A 20,881-nucleotide genomic window follows, 5' to 3' on the forward strand; every position below is an offset into this window, starting at 1 on the left:
CTTCCGTCTCTTCACCATTTCATTTACACTATTAAACAGAAAAAAGAAAAAAAGAAACATACTTTACACTGAATGATTCTGTGGCTGTTTCATAGCTTAGCTTTTCATGCATTTTCTGCTCCTGAACATTGTGAAGTGAAAGGCTATATTTGTTTATGCCACTTTTAATCAACAAAAGTTCATTTGTAACTATTAGACACTATGTTATCTTCCTGTAAAAAATCTTCCTGTAAACTGTAGACAGATAGGTAGGTAACAGTGTGCTCAGCAGAACCATGACTGCATTGTAAGTCACTCTTTTCTCCAGCAGATGGAGGAAGAGCATTTTCTCTGTGGCTAATAGACCGTAGGAGCAGAAGCGAGACCAAAATCACAATACCAGCCCTGGGAATCTCTGTCTGTCTACCCTACGTGTGTTATTTCATTTTTGGCTTTCTGTTTCTCCAAGTTGGCATCTCCACCGACAAACTCAAAATGTTGTCCCTCAGCGCTAGGTGGGCGCCGCTTTGAACCCCACTTATTGACAACGGTTATGTGACTTGGGCTTCAATTTCGGGGCGGTTTTGTAGAGCTGTGGAATGTGTGTGTGCGTGTGTGTGGACGCTCGCGTGTCAGAAATCGTGCGTTTCTCGTGACGCTGACGTGTGCGCATCTGTACGTGTCTTCCTGTAAGTGCATGGCAGGTAATTTGAATGTTTTTCCTGTATATGTGTGTGTGCGCGCGTGTGTGTGTGTTTTGCTGTGTTTTTTTTTTTTTTTGTGGGAGGAGGGAGACAGGAACATAAGTGGAGATGACTCACCAGTCTTTTGTGACAGTGGTGCAGAGAGAGTGCTTTTCACCCATTTCTCTCCCTTGGGGCTTGCATACAAAACAAGAAATGGAGAGAGGATAAAGAAGAAAAGGAGAGGAAAATTGGGTGTTAGGTAGCATTAGGGAGAAGGGGGGGTGTGTGTGTGGATAATTGAAGGAAAAAAATTGAGAAAATGGGAATGAGGGTAGAGAGCTGAACAAAGGAAGACGCAGACGAGATGAAAGGAGTGAGCAAAACGACAAGGGTTGCAGAGAATCATAAACAAAGGATGCGGTTTCATGGGAGAGGCCTTGGCAGCTCTGCCTCTGTTGTCCTAATGGCTGGTGAAAGCATGGTTGATGGAGCATATTATGTTCAACAATGGCAGTTTAACAGACAAATCAACAAGCACAGAGAGGAATGAGTCAATGACAGGAGTCAGATTTAATTTGAAAAGCTCTTCGAGACCAGGAGGTGTAGCGGTGTTGTGGTCACTATAAACTGGTTGCACGAGCTTAAACAGTTAAGTCAGATGCAACAAATCAGGCCACAGTTCCGGTCAATGTTAGGGCACTTCCTATACAGTCTGTAAACCCAGTGGCCCCATAAGATGCCACTGTAAATACATGATTCAGCATTAGAGGTAGAAGGCCACAAACCAGTAAACTTTCTCAGTTTACTGGTTCAGTTCAGCCTACGACACCCTCCGACGATGATGTGGGCTGCCTGATTTGTTGTAATATCAGGACAAGACGCCAGCGCTTTCATCTCACGAAGATAAAAGGTGCCCCTGGTGCCCCCCCGGTGAAGCCGACCGAGGCCCTGAATAGACTCAGGGTCGCGGCGAACAGCGCCACACGAACGCCCGCACAAAAGTGAGGCGACACACTCCGAAGCTTGAAGGATGCCGGCCGCCCTTGGAGGGAAGTTGGACTACTCAAAATGCATAGTAACATCTGCTGTCTGGCGTCATCGTAATGAAGTCTGCAGACGAAGGGTTCCTCGTCATCAGGCTTACGATCCGCTGGAAAGAAGGAGTGACTGCAGCTCAAATGCGCAGATCTAAGAGCTAAGACGCTGGCTGGAAAAATGCCATCTACCGTGTATAAGTTGGATGTCAGGGTTTGTTTGAGGAAAGCAGGAGTCCCACTGCTTCGTGGGTCCGCGGCGGCCGGGGAAAATGAACCGAGATCTGTAAAAGGGATTTGTGAATAGGGGGACCGGCAACTGGCTGTAGCTTTGGACAAACGCTACCATTTAGGATTTAACACCGCTATAAGGCGCAGAGGGTGGCGGGGAGATATCCCCAATTGTTCCTTTTGTAACATTTCACTGATTCACCATCCCACCTTCGTACTGCGGCGCTGTGCAGATTTCCTTTAAGGGTTTGTCAAATATAGAGGCCTATGAGTCAGAGATCCTTGGGTCAAAAGAGGCGTCCTGCCACGCGTTGGTGATCTTTAACGCTGCAGTCACTTTAATCGCAGATACACTTTCACAAAGATGGGTCATGTTGCAGGCTAAACACCAATTAGCGGCATTTCTCAGGCACAAAAGGAGGTGTGGAAATCGCCTATTTGACGCTTTTCAAAGCAGCGTGAGGCGGCTAACGGAGCTTCAAAAGGCAAACTCATCCTGTGCTCGGAACGGGCGAAGAATTTACATTAACAAATGCAAAACGACGGCAAAACAAAAGGCAAAAATAAAGACGAGCAGTGACGTTTTAACCAGCCAGCAAGTAATAATAATGTAATTATTCCAGCGAGGCAACACAGCATCGATGTGCTCAACAAGAGTAAGAGTTGAGAAAAGCAGAAACATCGACCAAACAAGACGTATGATGTAAAAATACACCACTTGCAGACCAGAAAAAGCAAACTAGACGCTGTTAGTTGCCATGCAACCTAACATGGCTCATTTTGTCAGAGTTTGTAATGGTGGTTTGTTCCATTTCATGTCGTATTCATGACATGTATTGGATGTGTGAACACATCTGTGGGAGAACCAGAACTTTTGCCAGTACTGTTCATTTTAATTCCATTAGTACAGTGTAAACCCTGTACGTTACATACGTATATAACAAATTCTGTCCAGCTGATATCCTGCTGACATTTCAAGATAAAGGTTGAAACAAAGTCCTGTGTATTCTACTGACATTTTTCCTCACATTTCTGCTGGTTTAAATGGGCTTCTCGGGGCCGTGGCTGATGAATTGTTGTTCTGTCAGGCTCTTCTGCGCCAGGAGCTGGATGTAAACCAATTTCCGTGCCTGTGAGAGTCGGAGCCTTTTGAAAAATTAAAATTGCATTTTAATTATAGCGCACCCACCAGGCAAAAAATAAAAAATGATTACTATAAGGATGTAATGTGATCTAAGTCCTGACACATAATTGTCCTATTTTGCGGGGAGAATTTAAATCTCAATTGTCTGGTATGTCAGAAAAAAAATGAATGTGGGAATTTAAATAGCAGCGACGCAACAATGCTCTTTTTGTCCACTGCTTGGCAACAAGGTGTGAAAAAGGACTTTGTGAAAGCTTCCTTTTCATGCGCTACATGAAATCTTCTGAGCAAGAGAAGAAAGTCTCTCACACATACAGTATAGTAAATAAAAGTAAATAAAATTGAACAAAAGTAACACTGAATCACTTCTAAATGAACCAAATTTAACTTGCTGTCGTCTTGTTTAACTTTCCACCGCTGTGCCGTTCTGCTGCTGTTTAAAAGAGAAGTTCATTGATTCCCATGACACGCTATGACAGTTTTAATTGAAATGAATGCACCGCACACAGAGACATTCACCACGCCTCAAATCATGCACTTCCAAGCTTGAGTAAGAGCATTCACAGAGTATTGTGTCCCATCAGGGCATTGTGAGTATCTGGATGGTGGACTCATAAAGGTCCAGGAGCTGAGTTTAAATGATGGACATGTACAGTCTCCATCTTGGCTACGTGACATAAGGACAACCAGCATTCAAATGTGAAAATGATGGTAGAGAAAGTTGCAGCTGTTCAGGTTGGAAGATGTAAACTGAGGTGAGCTTGTTTGTTGGTTTAATTTAGCAAATTCACAAGTTGTGTTAAATTAGATTAGGCCTGCTAGCTGCGCTGCCTTGTCGACGCTGTACCCAGGTAGCATCTGAAATAATAAGCTGATTGTTTGTTTCATTCGACACAAGAAACAAGATGATAGAACCCAGAACACGCTAACTACTTGATTCTTTTGCCTTTTCCCATCAAAAACACAACCGCAGCATACTTTAAGTCATGCCGCTTTTGTCATCCAAAAGAAACTTGTTGCAGCTTTTCTCTGCTCCTTAATAATTACGGCCTTTTGTTTGCTATGCATCTCTAATTTCTCTATTTCTCTTTATTTGGAATTAGTAGTACTATAAAAGCACCATAAAAACTAGGCATCATCTTTGAACAGGAAGTAGTTTTGGGGAAAAAAATTATGTCCTCATGTGTGGGCAAGGGAATTATTTCACTCAATATTATAATTAAGTCACCATAATTAATTTTTCATGTCTGAACATTGCTGTGCAAAAATAGAATGCAAATAAGTCTAATTAGCTAAGTTATAGCCCATTACTATTGAAAGAATTTAAACTAGAAAAGTTAATAAGCATAAAACAAAGTTTGAACTGTAGGATTTCATGAGTTTTTGCACTTTTTTGCACTTCTGTTACGTGATCAGCTGCAGAATGACTCCATTGAAAAGCCCGCTGTCATGTTTTCACACCTACTAGTATCTAGTTAAGAGGATAAAAGTTAAGCAGAATAAGCTGCCAAAAACCTAAAACCTTAATGTCCCTGTATGAGGACGCGGGGTCTCAGGAGGTTAAAAATGAAATTACCAAGGCCACGGCATGTGAATATGTTGAAAGCCATCATTTCAGGCGGTCAACGAATATCCAGAGTAGATGAATCTGGATCCTCAATGTCGTCCAAGAATCAATCATTTAGTCAATATGGAGCCACGGAAGGTACCAGTCCAATCAACTGAGGATCATCCTGCAAAGATAACATGTGATTAGCCCATACTGGCAGCCCGCTAATCACCGTCTGTGTTTGTACCTCCGACAGCATGCACCAAGTTGGCGCCAAACAAGCGGCGACCAGAAGCACTTCAAGGAAATCCTAGCAGAAGGCGCATGTTGCCTGTGTGATGCGAGCGTGAGGGGGAAGTGTGGAAACAAGATATGGCAAAACCTATCTACCAAACACCTTTCCCCCGGCCGGTTGGCAGGCTCGAGGAAGAAATGAACATGACTCAATCTTTATCTTGAATGCCAGCAGCTAAATTACTATACAGCTCAAAGAGAATGCGCACGCACGTATGTGTATGTGTGTGTGTGTGTGTGTATATATATGTGTGTGTGTGTGTGTGTGTGTGTGTGTGTGTGTGTGTGTGTGTGTGTGGTCCTGCGCAGTAAAGTGTACAGATGGATGACTCATCCACCAATCATGTGACTCATCAATCACTGCAGTTACCATTTCCCTCCCTCCTTCTGAATTTTTCCATTCTTCTCTTATTCCTCCCCTTTCCATTCCCATTCTTGCCGTGTTCTTTGCTCGTCGTCTTGATTGTTTATGAATATAATAAAGTCCCTCTATAGGTTTTTTTCTCTCTCCTCTTGTCTCCATATTGATGTGACTGTGTCATATATGAGTCGTGCTGCCTCTACGCTTTCACTGATTGTCCTCCTCTTTCTGCGCGTTTGTCTCGTTCCCGAAGAACCGAATGTTCTCGCCGCATCCGCTGCCTTACAGATACAACATAGCACTCGCCAAAAAGCCATTAAAAAACTGAACTTTAATAAAATAATTGCTTTTATTTTTTATCATATAGCAAAACTAGTAATCATCATGCTGTTATTTACACATTGCACGGGCATATTTATTTCACACTGTACATCTTACAATGCTAAAGGTGACATCAACAACAACACTCTCCTTTTACAAGACAGATGGCTTCACTGCGGACACAGTGGCCCTCTTCCTTTTGAGATTTCTTCTTTTTTTTATGTTCACAGTTTATTCAGAGAAAACAACCATTTTGAATTCTCCATACTGTTTTATTTTTTCTCTTTTTTTTGTTCTTTTTTTTGTTCATTTTTTAAGATGCAAGTAGAAAGACGTGCATTTAACGTTTTAAGCACAATCCCTGACTCCCCAGCCTGAAACTCTTCAGTGAATGTCTCCTGGAAATGAACAAAACATTAGAAGCCTCTTGGTGGAAATCTGTATTTCGAAGGCTGCAGAACAGATAAGTGTGATTTCAAGTATTTTTTTTTCTTTTTCTTTTGACAGGAAGGAAAACTGGAAATACTTGATAGGATGCGAGAAAAATGACGAAAACAACCGAGTGTGGAAAAAGTTGTGTTTGAACTGGAGATGAACATTAAGAAAAACATGGAGGAGTGCCGTATGGTGGCGGTGATACTTATTACGGTGGATTTGCCATAAATATGTTGACAGGATAACTTCTGCATCCCAAAATGATTGAAAACCCTTAGTCCACCACGTTGGAAGTGTTTAGTGTTTAAGTTTGTGCTTTTGGAGTCCACAGGGTTTCTACATTGGGACCAGTTGCGATGGTAGTTTTATGCAATATGATATTTCCCTTATAGAACCACGGTGCTTGTAAGGCAAAAATCTGAATCTAGAGTTTGAAAAAACTGAAATGTGTGTATTTGGCACCTTTTGCAAATCGCAGCTGTTTAAAGTCGATCCAATCGGGAATAAGAAAGGCAAATACACACATCAAATACAACAAAAATATACTGTCAACATTTGACAACAGCAGTTTTTTATATATATATATATATATATGTTAGCTCAGAAGTCATTGAACTAGTTTTTGTAATATGACATACAGAATATAAAACAAAACATACAAAGTGGTGCTGTAAACATGGTTGTCTTACAATGGGCACATCTGCTTGTGAAGGTGTGTTGATGTACATGTGTGCGTTTGTGTGTGTGTGTGCGTGTGCGTGTGTGCGTGTCCTCAATAAATCTCCGAAATATAAGAGCAATCAGAGATTGAACCTGAATGGAGGCAGACATACACCATGGTATGTTCTGTTTCAAAATGTAAACTGAGCAAGAGGCTGAACATGGTTACAGGGAGCTTCAACTGGGACCTCTTCCTCCTCTCCCTGACTGAGAAAATCAACAAAAGAAATACAGTGATTTAAATCAACATAAATCTCACTTTATACTTCCCGAACCTCAAATTTCCACCCGGCTCAAAACACAACTGAGTCTTTTTTTTTTTTTCACCTCTTGTTTTTAGCTTTTCTCCAGCTACTGTATATCTATCCCGCCTCCGTCAGTCCCTCCATTCTGACAGTGTCCAAAAAACGTCTCTCAATACATTCTGCGCTTCATGTAGATCCTCTCGATAAAGTTTTCCAGCTCCTCCTCGCTGTCCAGCTGAGGCACCAGCCCGTCTTCCTCATAGTCATCTCCTGGCGTGACTTGTGGATAGTAGTACGGGGGTCGCCTGCCTCTCCTGGGCGTGGTTATTGGTTTGGGAGGGGGCAGGGGTTGGTAGGTCCGTGGGTGAGGAAGGATATAGTTAGAGATATAAGGGGTGAGAGGCAGGCGCGGTGGTGGCTGCTGCCTCCAGCCCTGTCCGCGGTTCTTACCCCCTGCCCGGTGCCTGCGCCTTGGGGCCTGGAGGTCAAGTTCCTGGGGGCCGAAGGGCTGGTCTCTGGAAGGGGAGGGCTTGCCATAATACTGTGGTTTGGGGTATGGGAAATAAACAGGGTAGTAGGCGCGATATGGCTTTTGGTAGTATGGATAGGAGGGGAAGGCTAAAAACTGTTTCTGGGGTTTGTACCAGTAGTCAAGCTGCTTCTGAGGCTTGTACCAATAGTCCTGCTTGTACGACTTGACTTTGTCCTTGTGCCACTTCTTGTTGGACTTGTTGTACCTATAAGGGGCTTTCTTGGGGTTTTTTGAGGCTGTGTAGTGGTAAATAGGAGGGGCGGCCAGAGGTGGAGGCACCAGAGGCCTGAAGCGCGGGACGACGGGGTTGTTGCTGATCGGCAGCTGCTGCAGCTCTTTCCTTTTCTTCTTCTTCTCCTCCACATCGCTGATGATCTCAATCACGTCGTCGGCAGGCAGGTGCAGCTTGCTGCTGATTTCAATGAGCCTGTCAATCATTTGCTGGTCCAGGTCGTCTTCGTCAGGGAGGATCTCCTCGGAGCGCTTGTCCTCGGCCGTGTTGCCGGCGGCCCCCATGCTGCTTTTCTGCCGGGGCTTCATGTACGACTGCTGCTTCCTCCCCATGTACTGCAGCAGCATGTCTGAGGCGATGTCGGCCAGCCTCTGCTCTTCCTCTCTGGCTCGCTCCGCCTCCTCCTGCTGCCGGAGCACCTCCTGTTTCTCTGCGCGGGCTCTCGCCTCCTCCTCCATGTGGGAGAGGCTCTCCTCTTCCTCCTCAACCTCCTCCTCCAGCTCCTCCCCTTCATCCTCGAAGTCATCCATGAAGTTGCCCCCCTTGACGGGTTTGTTGCTCGACTGGTTCTCCTGCCAGTGCTGCTTCTTTCCGGCGCGCGCCAGCTGGGTGTTGTACGCCTTGTAGCCCTTCAGAGGCGGCAGGATCTCGTTATCTTGGAGACCCAAGTCAATGTTTTGGAAGTAGCCTCTTATTTTGCGCTGCAGAGACTCATCGTCTACCTGGGAGGCGGAACCTGGTCTGACGTTGTCTAAGAAACTTTCTAAATCGTTCCCCTCCGCCTGCCCGTCTTCGTCCTCCTTTCCTTCCTCCTCGCTCAAACGACCAGGTCCCACGTCCTTCACGGACCACCCTTGATCCTCCTCTGACCTTGTATTTTTGTCCTCCTCCTCCTCTTCCTCCTCCTCCCTTCCCTTCAAGTCATCCCCCTGAGCAGCTGTCAAATGGCCTACAATTAGCTGTTCAATAGCCTTATCAGCCTCTCGCCCCTCCTTCTCCTCCTCCAGTCCCCTCTCTCCCCCTGTCTGCTCTGTTTTCCTTATCTTGCCACCCTCCACGCCTTCAGTGGAGGGCAGCTCCTGACTCTGATCCCCTCCCCAGTCTCTGCTCCTGCTCGCCTGGATTTCATTGTCCCCCGGGTGGTCCAGGGCCTCCAAAAGAACGGCGAGCACCTGCACAGGGTCCGTCACTTTATCTAATTGCTTATCTTGACCCGGGCCCCGACCCCGGTCTAGCGACGTGTTTTCAGGGCTTGAGGATCTCTGGGGCGGGGGCGAGAGAAAGGGGCCAAGGCTGTCTTCTTTGTGGTCTGTCCGGGTGCGCCCCTCCACCCCTCCCTCCCCTCCCTCACCCCGCACTGGGGCGGTGCCAGCTAGTTGCGGAGTGACAATGAGCAGGACCAATAGGATGAGGTGGACTGTGGAAAGGGCGTGATGACAGGTCATGACCATGCAGAACCGGCAGGAGGGAGGTTAAGCACCTGAAGAAAAAGAGGGCGGAGGGAGAAGGACAGAAGACACATGAGAAGTGATTCACGTATCGTTTGTTTTAGCTCTGGAATTTGATTTATGTGGAGTTTCAAGTCAACATGAGCATATGGGAATTATTTAGACAGAACACATCATGTGAAAATGTCAGATAAAATGTAGGATTAGTGGTGAGAAATATTTATCAAGTATTTGAGCACAAGGGCAAAACTCAAATATGATTCAGATTACATGTTTCTAGTTTCAATATATATATATGTCCATCATTATGATGGCACAGTTAGCACTGGGTCTATTTAATTGTACAAACAGACCTAATGGGACGTGCCAAATGCAACAGAATAAAGCTGCACGCTCTTCTTTCTCTCTCTTTACTCTGAATATTTCTGATCGAAATTCCACTCTACATTCAAATATTTCGCAATACCTCTCATTTTTTGATCGTTGTATCACATGAAACGTGGAGGCGAATCTATAATATGACCGTAAAAAAAAACAGACGCGTTCGTTCGATTTAGTGCGTAAACTGATCACGGCTTTTAAGAGGCGGGCAGTCATTTGCATAAAGAAATTGCGCTTCGACCACAAACATTGACCTTTTTTCTTTTTTTCTCTCTTTTTTTTTGACACCGTGTTCACACCGCGCGGATCAAACAATTGAGAATAACCCGTGTTCTAGTGCATTACGTTAAGTCGTGACATTTATTCGATAAAAGATAAAAGAAACGCACGTGAACTAATTCCTGGCTTATTAAAAATGGCTCACCTCTTCCACCAAGGCAACCCAACCGGAGCGCGCGCACCTTCCATTTTAAGAAAATATTTCTTTAAAAATAAAATAAAAATAAACAACGATCCCAACTCTGTGTCTGCTTTAGCGGCGAATTTGGTATTCCATGCGTCAAAGCGATGTCCCCAGGACACGGATACAAAGACGGCACGCACGGGGAAGTCATGCGTAAAGCTGCTGGCCACGGTTGAGTTATTTAACCCTACGGTTCCTGAGCGGTCCATCCAAATTGTGAACGGACTGGATTTTACGTTTTTGGGGGATAGACGTTATTTTTTTCTGCACATGGGAGCAGTCAGTAGGAAAACGCGGCGTTGTGTCCTTGTGTGGTGTGAGCATGTTTTCTGCTCGGTGGCAGTGGTGGAATGCAGACAAGAGCAAATTTTGGCAGCGCAGCCCAAATTTCAATTATTTCTAATTTTATGAACCGAATCAGTAAAATGGGAAACGAAAACAAATCTAGTTATTTAGGCAACTGGCCTCTCAATCATACCTGAAATAAGAAATAATAACTGAAAACAGGCTTTTTTTCTTTCTTTCTTTCTTTCTTTCTTTCTTTCTTTCTTTCTTTCTTTCTTTCTTTCTTTCTTTTTTTTTGTTTTACAATTTGATTTTTTTTTAAATCCCACAAATTAACGCGATAATTTTTCGCGTAAAAAAATTCGAAGGATTTTTTTCAATTTTTTTTATTTTTTATTTTTTATTTTTTACCGGGGCTTCTTCTGAGAGGCAGCTGTGAAGAAATATTTATTATAAGATTATTATCTTTAAATCACTAATCGTCCCTTCAAAAATAAAGATTTAACAGGTTTAATTGTCTCCACTGTTTAACTGCCATTGTTATACACATTAATGTATCCAGGGGGAAAATTCTCACAAATATGTTAAATGTTCTCAATTTAGCATCATTATTTAAGTTAAAGATACACTACAAACAAAATAATATATTTTTTTACTCGATTAATAACAATTACGATGATAAAAACAAAATTCACATGGAGACAGTCACAGGTCGTGTCTACTTCACAGTTAGAGACCCAACAGTCGGCTGCACGGTTGCAGCAAAAAGATTAATTCTACAGATAAAGTTGCGATAGCCTTTCTCACCCTGCAACCATAAAACACACGCAATTCTTTGTTTTTCACATCCGGAAAAAAAAGTCACGATCTAATAATAATTAAATAAATAAACAGTCAGAAAACGTCCTGTCTGATAAATCTGATTCGTGAATGATGGAAAATTAGATTTCGTTCCACTTACCTGGAGTCCCACTGGGGGGTGGGGAAGTGGTAAAACTCACAACGCACTGGTAAAGCCAAGATTATTTCATGAATAATGGATCACCTGAGAAAATTTCTATTTTCCCCCTCTCTCTTCAGCCTGTGACCAACATCAAGGGAGAGGAAAAAAAAAACAAAACTTGCGGTTCTTTATTCAGTTGCGAGGTTTGTATGTTTGTATGGCAGCAGCACTGGCGCTAATGTACAATTGAGTGAATGTTTTCAGCACCACGGTCAGCGCAACTTTGTTGTATATACCCTCATTGGACCACGTGACCCCCCCCACCGCCACCCCCCAGCTGCAGGCTGTGCTGACGTCACTTCCATTGATAAGAATGTTGGTGTGGAGATGGCACTGTGAGTCTAGGCTGGCCCCAGCTGATGAATGAACGGAAATGGCATGAATGAAATAGTACTTTCCTCAATGAAAAGAGAAAATTGTAGCGATAGAGCTGGTGCGCAGCCATTTTCCTCCTCAGATATTAAAGGTTAGTGTGCTGCGTCTTCCTCCCTTGTTTCTTCCTCTGCTCCTTTTGCTTGTTTCAGATTCAGGAGAGGGGTAAAAAAAAAAAAAAATACAGAGTGACCTCGTTTGCAGGCTATCAATTAGGGTGGTTTGGTGACGTCCACCAAAGAATCCTTGACTTACACCCGCAGCTCCAGACGGGAAAGTGGTGTGAGAGGCCAATCTGTCCTGCAGCCAGGCTGTTGGGCTTTTTGTCTGCGGTGGCCCCGATCCTCCGTGGCTGCACGGCTCACGGGCCACGGGAGCAGCCGTGCTTTGCTGCTCGATTTCTGCTCAATTTCCAAGGATTGCACAATTTTCCACCCACTGTCTCCCATCGTTTCTGGCTGCTCTCCATCTGTTACAGGCACATTGTGCTCTTACTGTGGCCTCTCATCAGTATTCACTCCGCAGTGGCACAAGTCAAAGACCGTTTGCGCTTAAATCAGGAACACTTTATAAAAAAAAGGGCGAACACATGCTGAAGCCATGTATGATGATTAGGCGCGTGACTTAAAGCGGGATGTGGCATGAATTCCTGTTGCTCCCCGTTTCGAAACGATTAGGTGACTGTGAGATTATGTGATTAGTTAATTAACTCTTCATACATCAGTTGGCGTACTGTGAAACTAGTGCTGCAATGCAGCTGCATACACAGGAAAGTGAATTTCATAACCGTGCAATTCATAAGTGTCCCTAAAAGTGGAACACTACAGAGTCTATACAAAAAAACAAGAGGCTATTTCATGTTGTTATGTGAGCTGTGAAGTCACCCACACGTGTGATGAAAGGGTCTTCTTTCATGTGACGTGTCTAAACTACCATGTCAGGTGCCAGGTAAAGTTTTTCAGAATGACTTGTCTCTGATATGTTGCTGAAGTGCGGCAGAGGGAGTACACTGGAACCAACAGCGTCAAGCATGTTCCAGCTGACAAATCAGGGGAGAACGAACAGACACGTCTAAGTGTGGAGTACGTCAACAATATTCATCTACAAGACTGTCATGCTGGTGAACGGGGGAGGGGAAAGTCTAGAGCACACACGTAGTCAGGGAACGTTTGAAAAGGAGAAAATGCTGGAAGGATGTGTGAGACACGTGAGGACAGATTTTCTGAGTTGTGAAAGAGAGATTACCCCAAAATGAATCACAAAAGAAAAAAAAACACCTAAGACCTTTATATGGTGACTATTTTAAGTTGAGTCATTAAATCGTGAACGTCACTGAGACTGATTCTGATTTCTGTCAACATTTCCGTAGGTGTTGACCAGTGAGGCATTCAGCAACATGTACACCACCAGTCAAACGTACGGACACACTTCCTCATTGAATTGAATGAGATGGTGTGTCCAAACTTTTGACCGGTAGCGTAGAAGTACATGTGACTGCCAGCTGGCTTTACAATGTGTTCCTCTGAGAACTGGCGCTGTTGCACCATCAAATCATGGCTGTCTTAATGTGAATTGGACACACTATCATCCATGCTTACACTTGATACTTTAACCAGTTGCCACACGTGAGGCAAAGCAGCACGCGGGGGACTCATCAAAAAAGATGAGTGTAAAACACTGGACACTTCTCACACTCATCTGTTGCCACCTTGTCTTCGTAGTGGAAGGGTAAGGACCACCAACCGGGAGCCATAAAGCAGCAGCTGTTGCAGCTGAAAAGGTGAAGATGGCACCGTAAAATGTTATTTTTACTGCAATGTGTAACAATGCAGTATTGCAAAACGTGGCAGCTTGTTTAAGATCTGAGGATCAGTATACAGTAGACAGAATCTGACACGATGCAGCCTCCATGAAGTATGTGGGTGTTTTGCATAAATACTCAATTTTGGGGCACAGAGCGCGTCCATTTGAATACCCCTCCTTGTGGTACCGACAAGCTTGAAGTTTTTCCTTAAGTTCACAAATTGTGTTGTTATAGCTACAATTTCAATAATAGCAAAGGTCACTGAAGTTTTTTTTTTTTGGTTGATGATACATTTATCATACATGTTAGACATTATAGTTAGACATTATAGTATTATCTTATAACATGCACCTTTTCACGATGCTTTTGCATTTATGCTAATGGGTCGTTAGTTTGATCACATGGCCTCAAGAAGCAGACGGCATCCGAGGAGCAGCTTTTTCCACGACTTACGGAGGATTTTACCAATTAAACAGTAAACATTTTGTGTTTCCGACAACACAGGCTGCAGCAGTGACAGTGAATTAGCATTAGCACTGGTTGGTGGCTATTCAAACGAGTAGTACTATCAGAATTCATAAAAGTGACCAACACCAACGAATCGTCATAATTCATGCGCTCATTATTCAAAAGGATGTGAAATGCGCAATTTAGTTACTCACCGTATTCCTCAGAGTCGGATAAGTGAGAAAAGGCGTTTTTTAAATTGGTCCAGGCATTGTCCTCATCCAGCAAGGCTGCTGTTAGCTTTAGCTTAGCATAGGCGGTGTAATGGAGAGTTGCCAATTAGCCAGTGGTTCACAAAAGTGATAAATAAACTATTTTCCTATTAATGCAGCACCTGAAAACCCCCATCTTCCGTCAACACATCGGTGTGACTGGTTTTCGCGTGCTGCATGGTGTCTTTGCCTTGCCAGAATATAGTCTATATCTGCCCTGGGCAACCCTTTGTGTTAATTGCACTGACATTTGTACTCGATGTGAATGTTAAGGTAACAAGACATAATTAGGAAAAAATTCTTGAGTTTATTTATCACTTTTGTCACTTTTGTCTTTGACTGGCTAATTGGCAACACTACATTACAGCGCCTATGCTAAGCTAAAGCTAACAGCTGTGCTGCTAGATTAGGACAATGCCTGGACCGATTTAAAAAACACTTGTCACTTATCCAAATCTGGGGAATACGGTAAGTGATTAAATTTCACATAGGAGTGGCGTATCCCTTTAAGCAAACATTATAAAAGACTGTGTCCGTACAATAGCCGACTGTACTTCTAGCAAAAAGCTTTTCTTAGCTGCCGTTTTTACACTCGCTGGCCGAAATTCTTTGTCAAAACCAAGGCATAAAGAAAAGATTCAGCACTTTGGTTAAAAGTAGTAGTGTGGAAATAACATTAGTCCGTTCAATGGTTTTAAATCTCACTAGTCCTGCCTGAAACATTAGGATAAGACTCAAAGGTGCCGAAGTAAACAACTCCAGTTTGTAGACGGCTGCTTCGATAACCCACCCCTGAGAATTCCCCTGTTTTGTTTTTGTTGTTGTTGTTTGTTTTATTTTGTTTGTTTGTTTTCTTCAGTTCAACATAAAACCAACTTCCATTCAGCGTTTTTTTTTTTTTTTTTTTTAAATTGGACTATTTCATAACACAAGTAATCTCAGGGCACTTTAAGATGAAGACTTATAATATTATAACAAGAACCCCTGGCCACCCCACCCCCTCTCGAGAGAGCACTTTGCAACAGTGGGGAGGAAACACTTCCACTTCCGTCGTCAACCAGTCCTTCCCAAGGTCTGCTGTAATGGGGCACTTTTGTACATTACAGCTCAAGGGCAAATAAATAAACAGCTATTTCTGACATTTCGGAATTCCTGTTGTGCCGAAGTTAAAGGAAGACACTGCGCTGCCATTACTGGCATTCGTGTGCTGGGTAATGCAGAAACAAGTTGATTCACAATGTTAAAGCCAAGTTCATTTCCATACACTCCATTTGTCATTGCCAAGCCTCCGCTCTGGCCTTGTGTGCCACTAAATTCAGCTGTCAGTGCGTATACGAGTTAGTTTCTCGCTGCCGGCTTATATTTCCAGATGTCTGTGGATGTGTGTGCGTGCGCTGTTGTTTTTTTTTTCTTTGCATGCCGCGTGCATTTCGTTAATTCTCGCACTGTAGCGTATGTTAACTGAATCACAGGCAGGGATTCTGTTTTATCAGTGACGTTCTGAGGTTAATTGGATATTAGCTGCAGATGTCTCATGTCACATGAGGCCTTAATGAAAGTCTCTTTAATCTAATCAAAGAAACATCATCTGCAAATGAGCAGAAATATTGATACTTAAGTTTATCAAAGGCACAAAGATAAACGTACAGCGCAGTGACGCAGTTGAAAGTCTGTGTTTGTCAGAAGATTGATGGAAACACACGCTCCCCCTCTCTGCCTGGAGACTGTAGCGGTGCTCTGTTTCTGTTTTGAGGTGAGGTTTCTGACATGCTCTCTGCGTGCAAATATGCGCTTTGTGTTAGCGGACGACACGTACACACATCAAATAAAGATGTAATTTGTTACGATGGCTCGAGGCACCACATAACCTCTGTTTGATTAGATTTTGCACAAGGGACTGTTTGCTGCAAAGTACGGAGCGTTTGCGGCCGCGTTATTGTGAGCGTCTGTGTGTGTGTCTTTGTTGAAATGCTTGATGGCAATAGCAGGCTTGGAGAGGTAAGCATGGAGCCGGAGGGCAGATGCTGATATAACGGTCTGGCATTATCAACTGCCACTCAGCATTAGTTGGCCCCTTACCCTCACTCCATGTCCGCACCCCCGCACTGACTCACACTCTACCGCCTGCTTGGCCACTCACATAGTTTAACACTGGTACACCGTGCCTGCATTTAATGGAATACACACACTGGCAAACACGCACTCGCACACCTCACAGTAATAGTTCCATTTCTCCCTCTGATACATGCTCTCTTCCCCTTGCACACATGCACAGAGACAAACACACTTCCCCTCTCTTACTGTAATGTACATTACAGACAAATGAACCTTTTGCTGGGGCGTGCCGATCCTGACAGCTCCCCGTACAAACCGCCAAGACAAGAGGCGATGACTGTATGTGGATGGCCTTTTGTTCCATTTAATTAACTTTTTCTCCTTCACAGCTGGTATTGGACTGGGGAGGGCTGCAGGGTCGTGAGGCGGAGCTGAAAAATCGACATGCTTCAAACAAGGGGGAGATAGGGAATGATGAATTCCCTGGTTTTTGCTGACATTTTGGCCACAATTATGGTAATGCAGGCAAGAGGATCCTTCGGCTAGTGTGCTAATGCAGCTCCCTCGCGCGGCAATGGGTCTCTACCTGGAAGTGATAAAATAGAGCTCATGATTAACAGAAGCTTTTCCGCCCACGCCACTTTGTCAGGGGAGGGAAGGACAAGTAATTGCACCATAAGGTTCCTACAACACAATGCATAGCTTGGACTTGATGATGTGTGCAGGACCTTGGCGCCCACACTGTAATCTACAGTTGTATGTGAATATATATGTGTATATAGTACACAGTGCTGTGCAAAATTTTAGCAGGCGTGGAAAAAATGCCGTAAGCTAAGAATTCTTTCAAAAATATAAATAATGATTGTTTATTTTTATCAATTTACAAAATGCAAAGTGAGCGAAAAAAGAGAAATCTAAGTCACATAAATATTAGGTGTTACTACCCTTTGCCTTCAAACCAGCATCAATCCTTATACGTATACCTGCACAAAGCCAATAATTTTGAAACTGGAAGATGTCCAGCAGAGCCGTCCGCTCAGAACTGGCAGAAGCCAGTGGGACCCAGGTACACCCATCTACTGCCTGGAGAAGTCTGGCCAGAAGGGGTCTTCATGTAAGAGTTGCAGCCAAAAATCAACACATCTGACATAGAAGCAGGGCCAAGAGACTCAGCAATGAAAACATAGAATCAGGGGTGCAGAAAAATGGTACCAGGTGCTCTGGGCTGATGAGTACAAATTTGAAATATCTGCCTGTAGCAGAAGGCAGTTTGTTTGCTCACTGAAGGGCTGGAGAGTAGTACAATAATGCAGACAACAGTGAAGCATGGTGGAGGTTCCTTGCAAGTTTGGGGCTGCATTTCTGCAAATGGAGTTGGGGATTTGTTCAGGATTAATGGTCTTTAGTGCTGAGAAATACAGGCACATACTTATTCATCATATAAGGGAGGCATATGATTTATGATTTATTCTGAAGCAGGACAAAGACCCCAAACATGCAGCCAAGGTCTTTACGAACCATCTTCATGCCCCCACAGAGCCCTGATCTCAACATCATTCAGTGTGTCTGGATTACATGAAGAGACAGAATGATATGAGGAAGCCTGCATCCACAGAAGATCTGTGGTTAGTTCTCTAAGGTGTTTGGAATAAAACCAGCCGAGTTCCTTCAAAACCTGCAAAGGATGTTCAAGCACTGCATTTCTTTAATTGCAATAAGCATTTTTGAGTTTACAGCATTTTTACACACCTGCCTGAAACGTTTGCACAATAAAGTATATATACATTTTAAACAGTAGATTATAGTGACATGTTGTGTCAGTTTTTGTCAAAGGAGACCAGAATTTAGTTGTTTTGTTAACTTATTATTTTGTAATCTCCCAAATTATAAAGGTTATCCTTTACAGTTAAAAACATCTTGCAAGTGTTCAGGTATGAACATAAGTGGGATTTATCAGTCCTTCCATTGTTCTCTGTGAGTCAATATTTGTTCACATCAGATTGTGCTACGCAGCATCACATGCCAACATCTGCTCCGTAGGGTTATGCTGCATTCTTAATGTTGCTTTTTATGTGTTAAGCAGCTGTGCATACATCTTGAACGTAGCTTGGTAGAACAGGGTGAGGAGAGCGAAACGCTTTAAAAAAGATCTGTGTTTCGTTAGTAGCTCTTAAAAGTCTCCGTAATTGTTTCTCACTGGCAACGTATGGCAACATGATTTTAATGACAGGTCCATGGTTCTTGACGTGCATTGACATATTGCAGGTGAAATGTCGCCATGTGAAAGGAAGTGGCATGGATATTAAAACAGTTGTCTCCAGTAAGGGAATTAGTCAAGGTGGCAGGAAAACTTCACTTTTCACACCAACCATATGTCATGTCCCTAATATGTAGGTTTTCTCTGTGTGAGTATTATTTGCCATTTGCTCTACATTATCAAACAGCACACGACCGCCAGCATTAAACGTTGTTTGGTTGATTTGCAAAGTTGCTGCTCGTGAAGTGTTGCATGCGTGCAGGAAACTACACAGTTTGACAATTAAACTGGACCAAATATAAATTCAGATTATCTCAACTGTGACATGAAACTAGAACGGAAACCCAATGAATATGAGTAATATGTGACTTGCAGGAAAGAAAATGTGATGCGGACTCAAATACTCCCTTGACTCCATCCTCTAAGCTCCTGTAAATCATTAACCAGCGCTGCAAAGAATAATGTCTTCCTGTTCACACTGCACAGCCCTGTGAATGAACACCGCCCATTCATAAGTAACTCATGACGGTTTAACGCATCCGGCTTGATGAATATGCTGTTAAAAGTAATATTTGAATCTATAAGCCAATATAAATGACGCTCCGAGCAGCCGCTGAATGCCAAACACATATTAGCCCCACGAAAAGAGTTATGCTGAGAGTCTGTGAACCCCCGTGGAAGTGGATTCTTTTCGTGAATAATGTGCAACGCGTTGTGGTGATTGTTGCCGCGCTCCTCCGTTGTCTGCCGCCCAGGAATTATTTGCCCCCTCGAATATTAGCTGTAAAACGTGCACTGCAACCTTTGAGAAGCTGACGGATGGTGCTGAAGGCCAGGAGCAGGCAATGAATTTGAGGTTGATGAGGCGACTCATATCAGAGCCCGCGACATCAGCGCTCACCATCAATCTCTTACCCTCTCCCCCTGTCGACATCTGGCACATGCATCAGCAAACACACTATTGAAAGTGAATTGAACCCAACCCTGACAAAAACACACACGTACACACACACACACACACACGCCGGCGCAAGGCCTCATGATAAGACACCCAGCCTGCAGCCAAATGCCTCTAATAAAATACAGTAGCACCTAGCATGAGACTTTATTAGAATAATAGCTTGCATCCACATCATTTATAATGGCGGCACCAGAGAGCACAGATAGCAAAGACACAGACTGCAGTTGTGATGGCAGGGAAACCACGGTTGTGCAGGCCTTCGCTATTAATGTGGTAGACTTGCAGACCCATGAATTCCTTACAAATTGATGTATTGTGCAGTTCATTCATTTTGTGTTGGACTCAACTGCGATTATGCATTTGCATTGGCAGGTTTAGTTTTGACTTTTTAGTTGAAGTGATGTGCGGATCTGTCACAAATGTGCATTCAAGAGAATAAAAAACAAAAAAGAAGAAAACACCTGCCACATTTTTGATACGGGTATAATAATTAAATATTTTATTGGCAAAACACAAAACCAAAAGCTTCATCTCTGGTCGCGAGTGAAGTGAATTACTTATGAAAGACTAGTATTCATTATGAAATTGGTGCCTATGTTTCTTAACTCAAGAGTTTTCATTGACTTAATGTGTTATCAATTAGATGAAAATGTTTTTTTAACGGTCCATGAGCTCTCAAGACTTGACAATTACGATACATAATTAAATAATTCCCTTATTGATCCCACATGGGGATATTCTTTCTCCGCGTTGGACCCATCCGTTAAAATGACACTAGGTAAACTGTTTCACACTGTACCTTTTTAGGTAGGTGACTGGGATGTCTTGTACATCTTGAGTAGTCATTTGTCAGGCTTAATGAGCCTCTTTTAGGAACAAAGGCGTTTAGGCGTTTGCTCGTCAAGGCAGCACAAGAGGATGATTTTGCACACACTCCTTTCATCTGATGTAGAAAAAAAAAAAAAACGTAAATGGTGGATCCATCCAATCCTGAGAAAGATGTCAAGAGCAAAGTTCAGTGTTTGACCTGCTCTCCATCGTTTCAAGGTCTATTTCAAGGATGTCATAACAATAAGAAATAGGTAAAAAATCAATAATCATTTTGCCACTCTGAGTGATCATCAACATTCATCTCAAGTGATTCTGAATAAAGCACGTACAAAACGATTTTGACAGATACACAAAAATAATAACTTCCTTCAATTAAGTCAAAGGTTCACTGACGTTTTTTTTTCTTTCTTTTTTTTCAGTACATAAAATGTGTGCAGTAACAAAAAAATACTTACTCTTTGGCAGAAATGTGTCATTTTTCTACGATATCTAAGCCGGCCTGTCTGCACATTCCGTTCTGTCTAATGCAAGCAAACAGG

General features: G+C 43.2%; 1 protein-coding gene across 2 annotated transcripts; it reads right to left on the reverse strand.

Moving 5' to 3' along the window:
• Nucleotides 1–5,608: 5,608 nt before the first annotated feature.
• si:dkey-175g6.2 (protein Ycf2) lies at nucleotides 5,609–11,538 on the reverse strand. 2 transcript variants are annotated; one of them, XM_047606141.1, is made up of 2 exons: nucleotides 11,302–11,538; nucleotides 5,609–9,243 (listed from the first exon to the last, which is right to left on the reverse strand). In XM_047606141.1, exon 2 carries the CDS (start codon nucleotides 9,212–9,214, stop codon nucleotides 7,169–7,171), a length of 2,046 nt encoding a protein of 681 aa, XP_047462097.1. In that variant the 5' UTR covers nucleotides 9,215–9,243; nucleotides 11,302–11,538; the 3' UTR covers nucleotides 5,609–7,168. The 2 variants fall into 2 exon arrangements, with proteins under 2 accessions (XP_047462097.1, XP_047462099.1); XM_047606143.1 differs by lacking the exon at nucleotides 11,302–11,538 and adding an exon at nucleotides 10,017–10,577.
• Nucleotides 11,539–20,881: the final 9,343 nt, after the last annotated feature.

The sequence above is a fragment of the Mugil cephalus genome, chromosome 15, assembly GCF_022458985.1.
Source record: "Mugil cephalus isolate CIBA_MC_2020 chromosome 15, CIBA_Mcephalus_1.1, whole genome shotgun sequence".
NCBI classification, from domain to species: domain Eukaryota; kingdom Metazoa; phylum Chordata; class Actinopteri; order Mugiliformes; family Mugilidae; genus Mugil; species Mugil cephalus.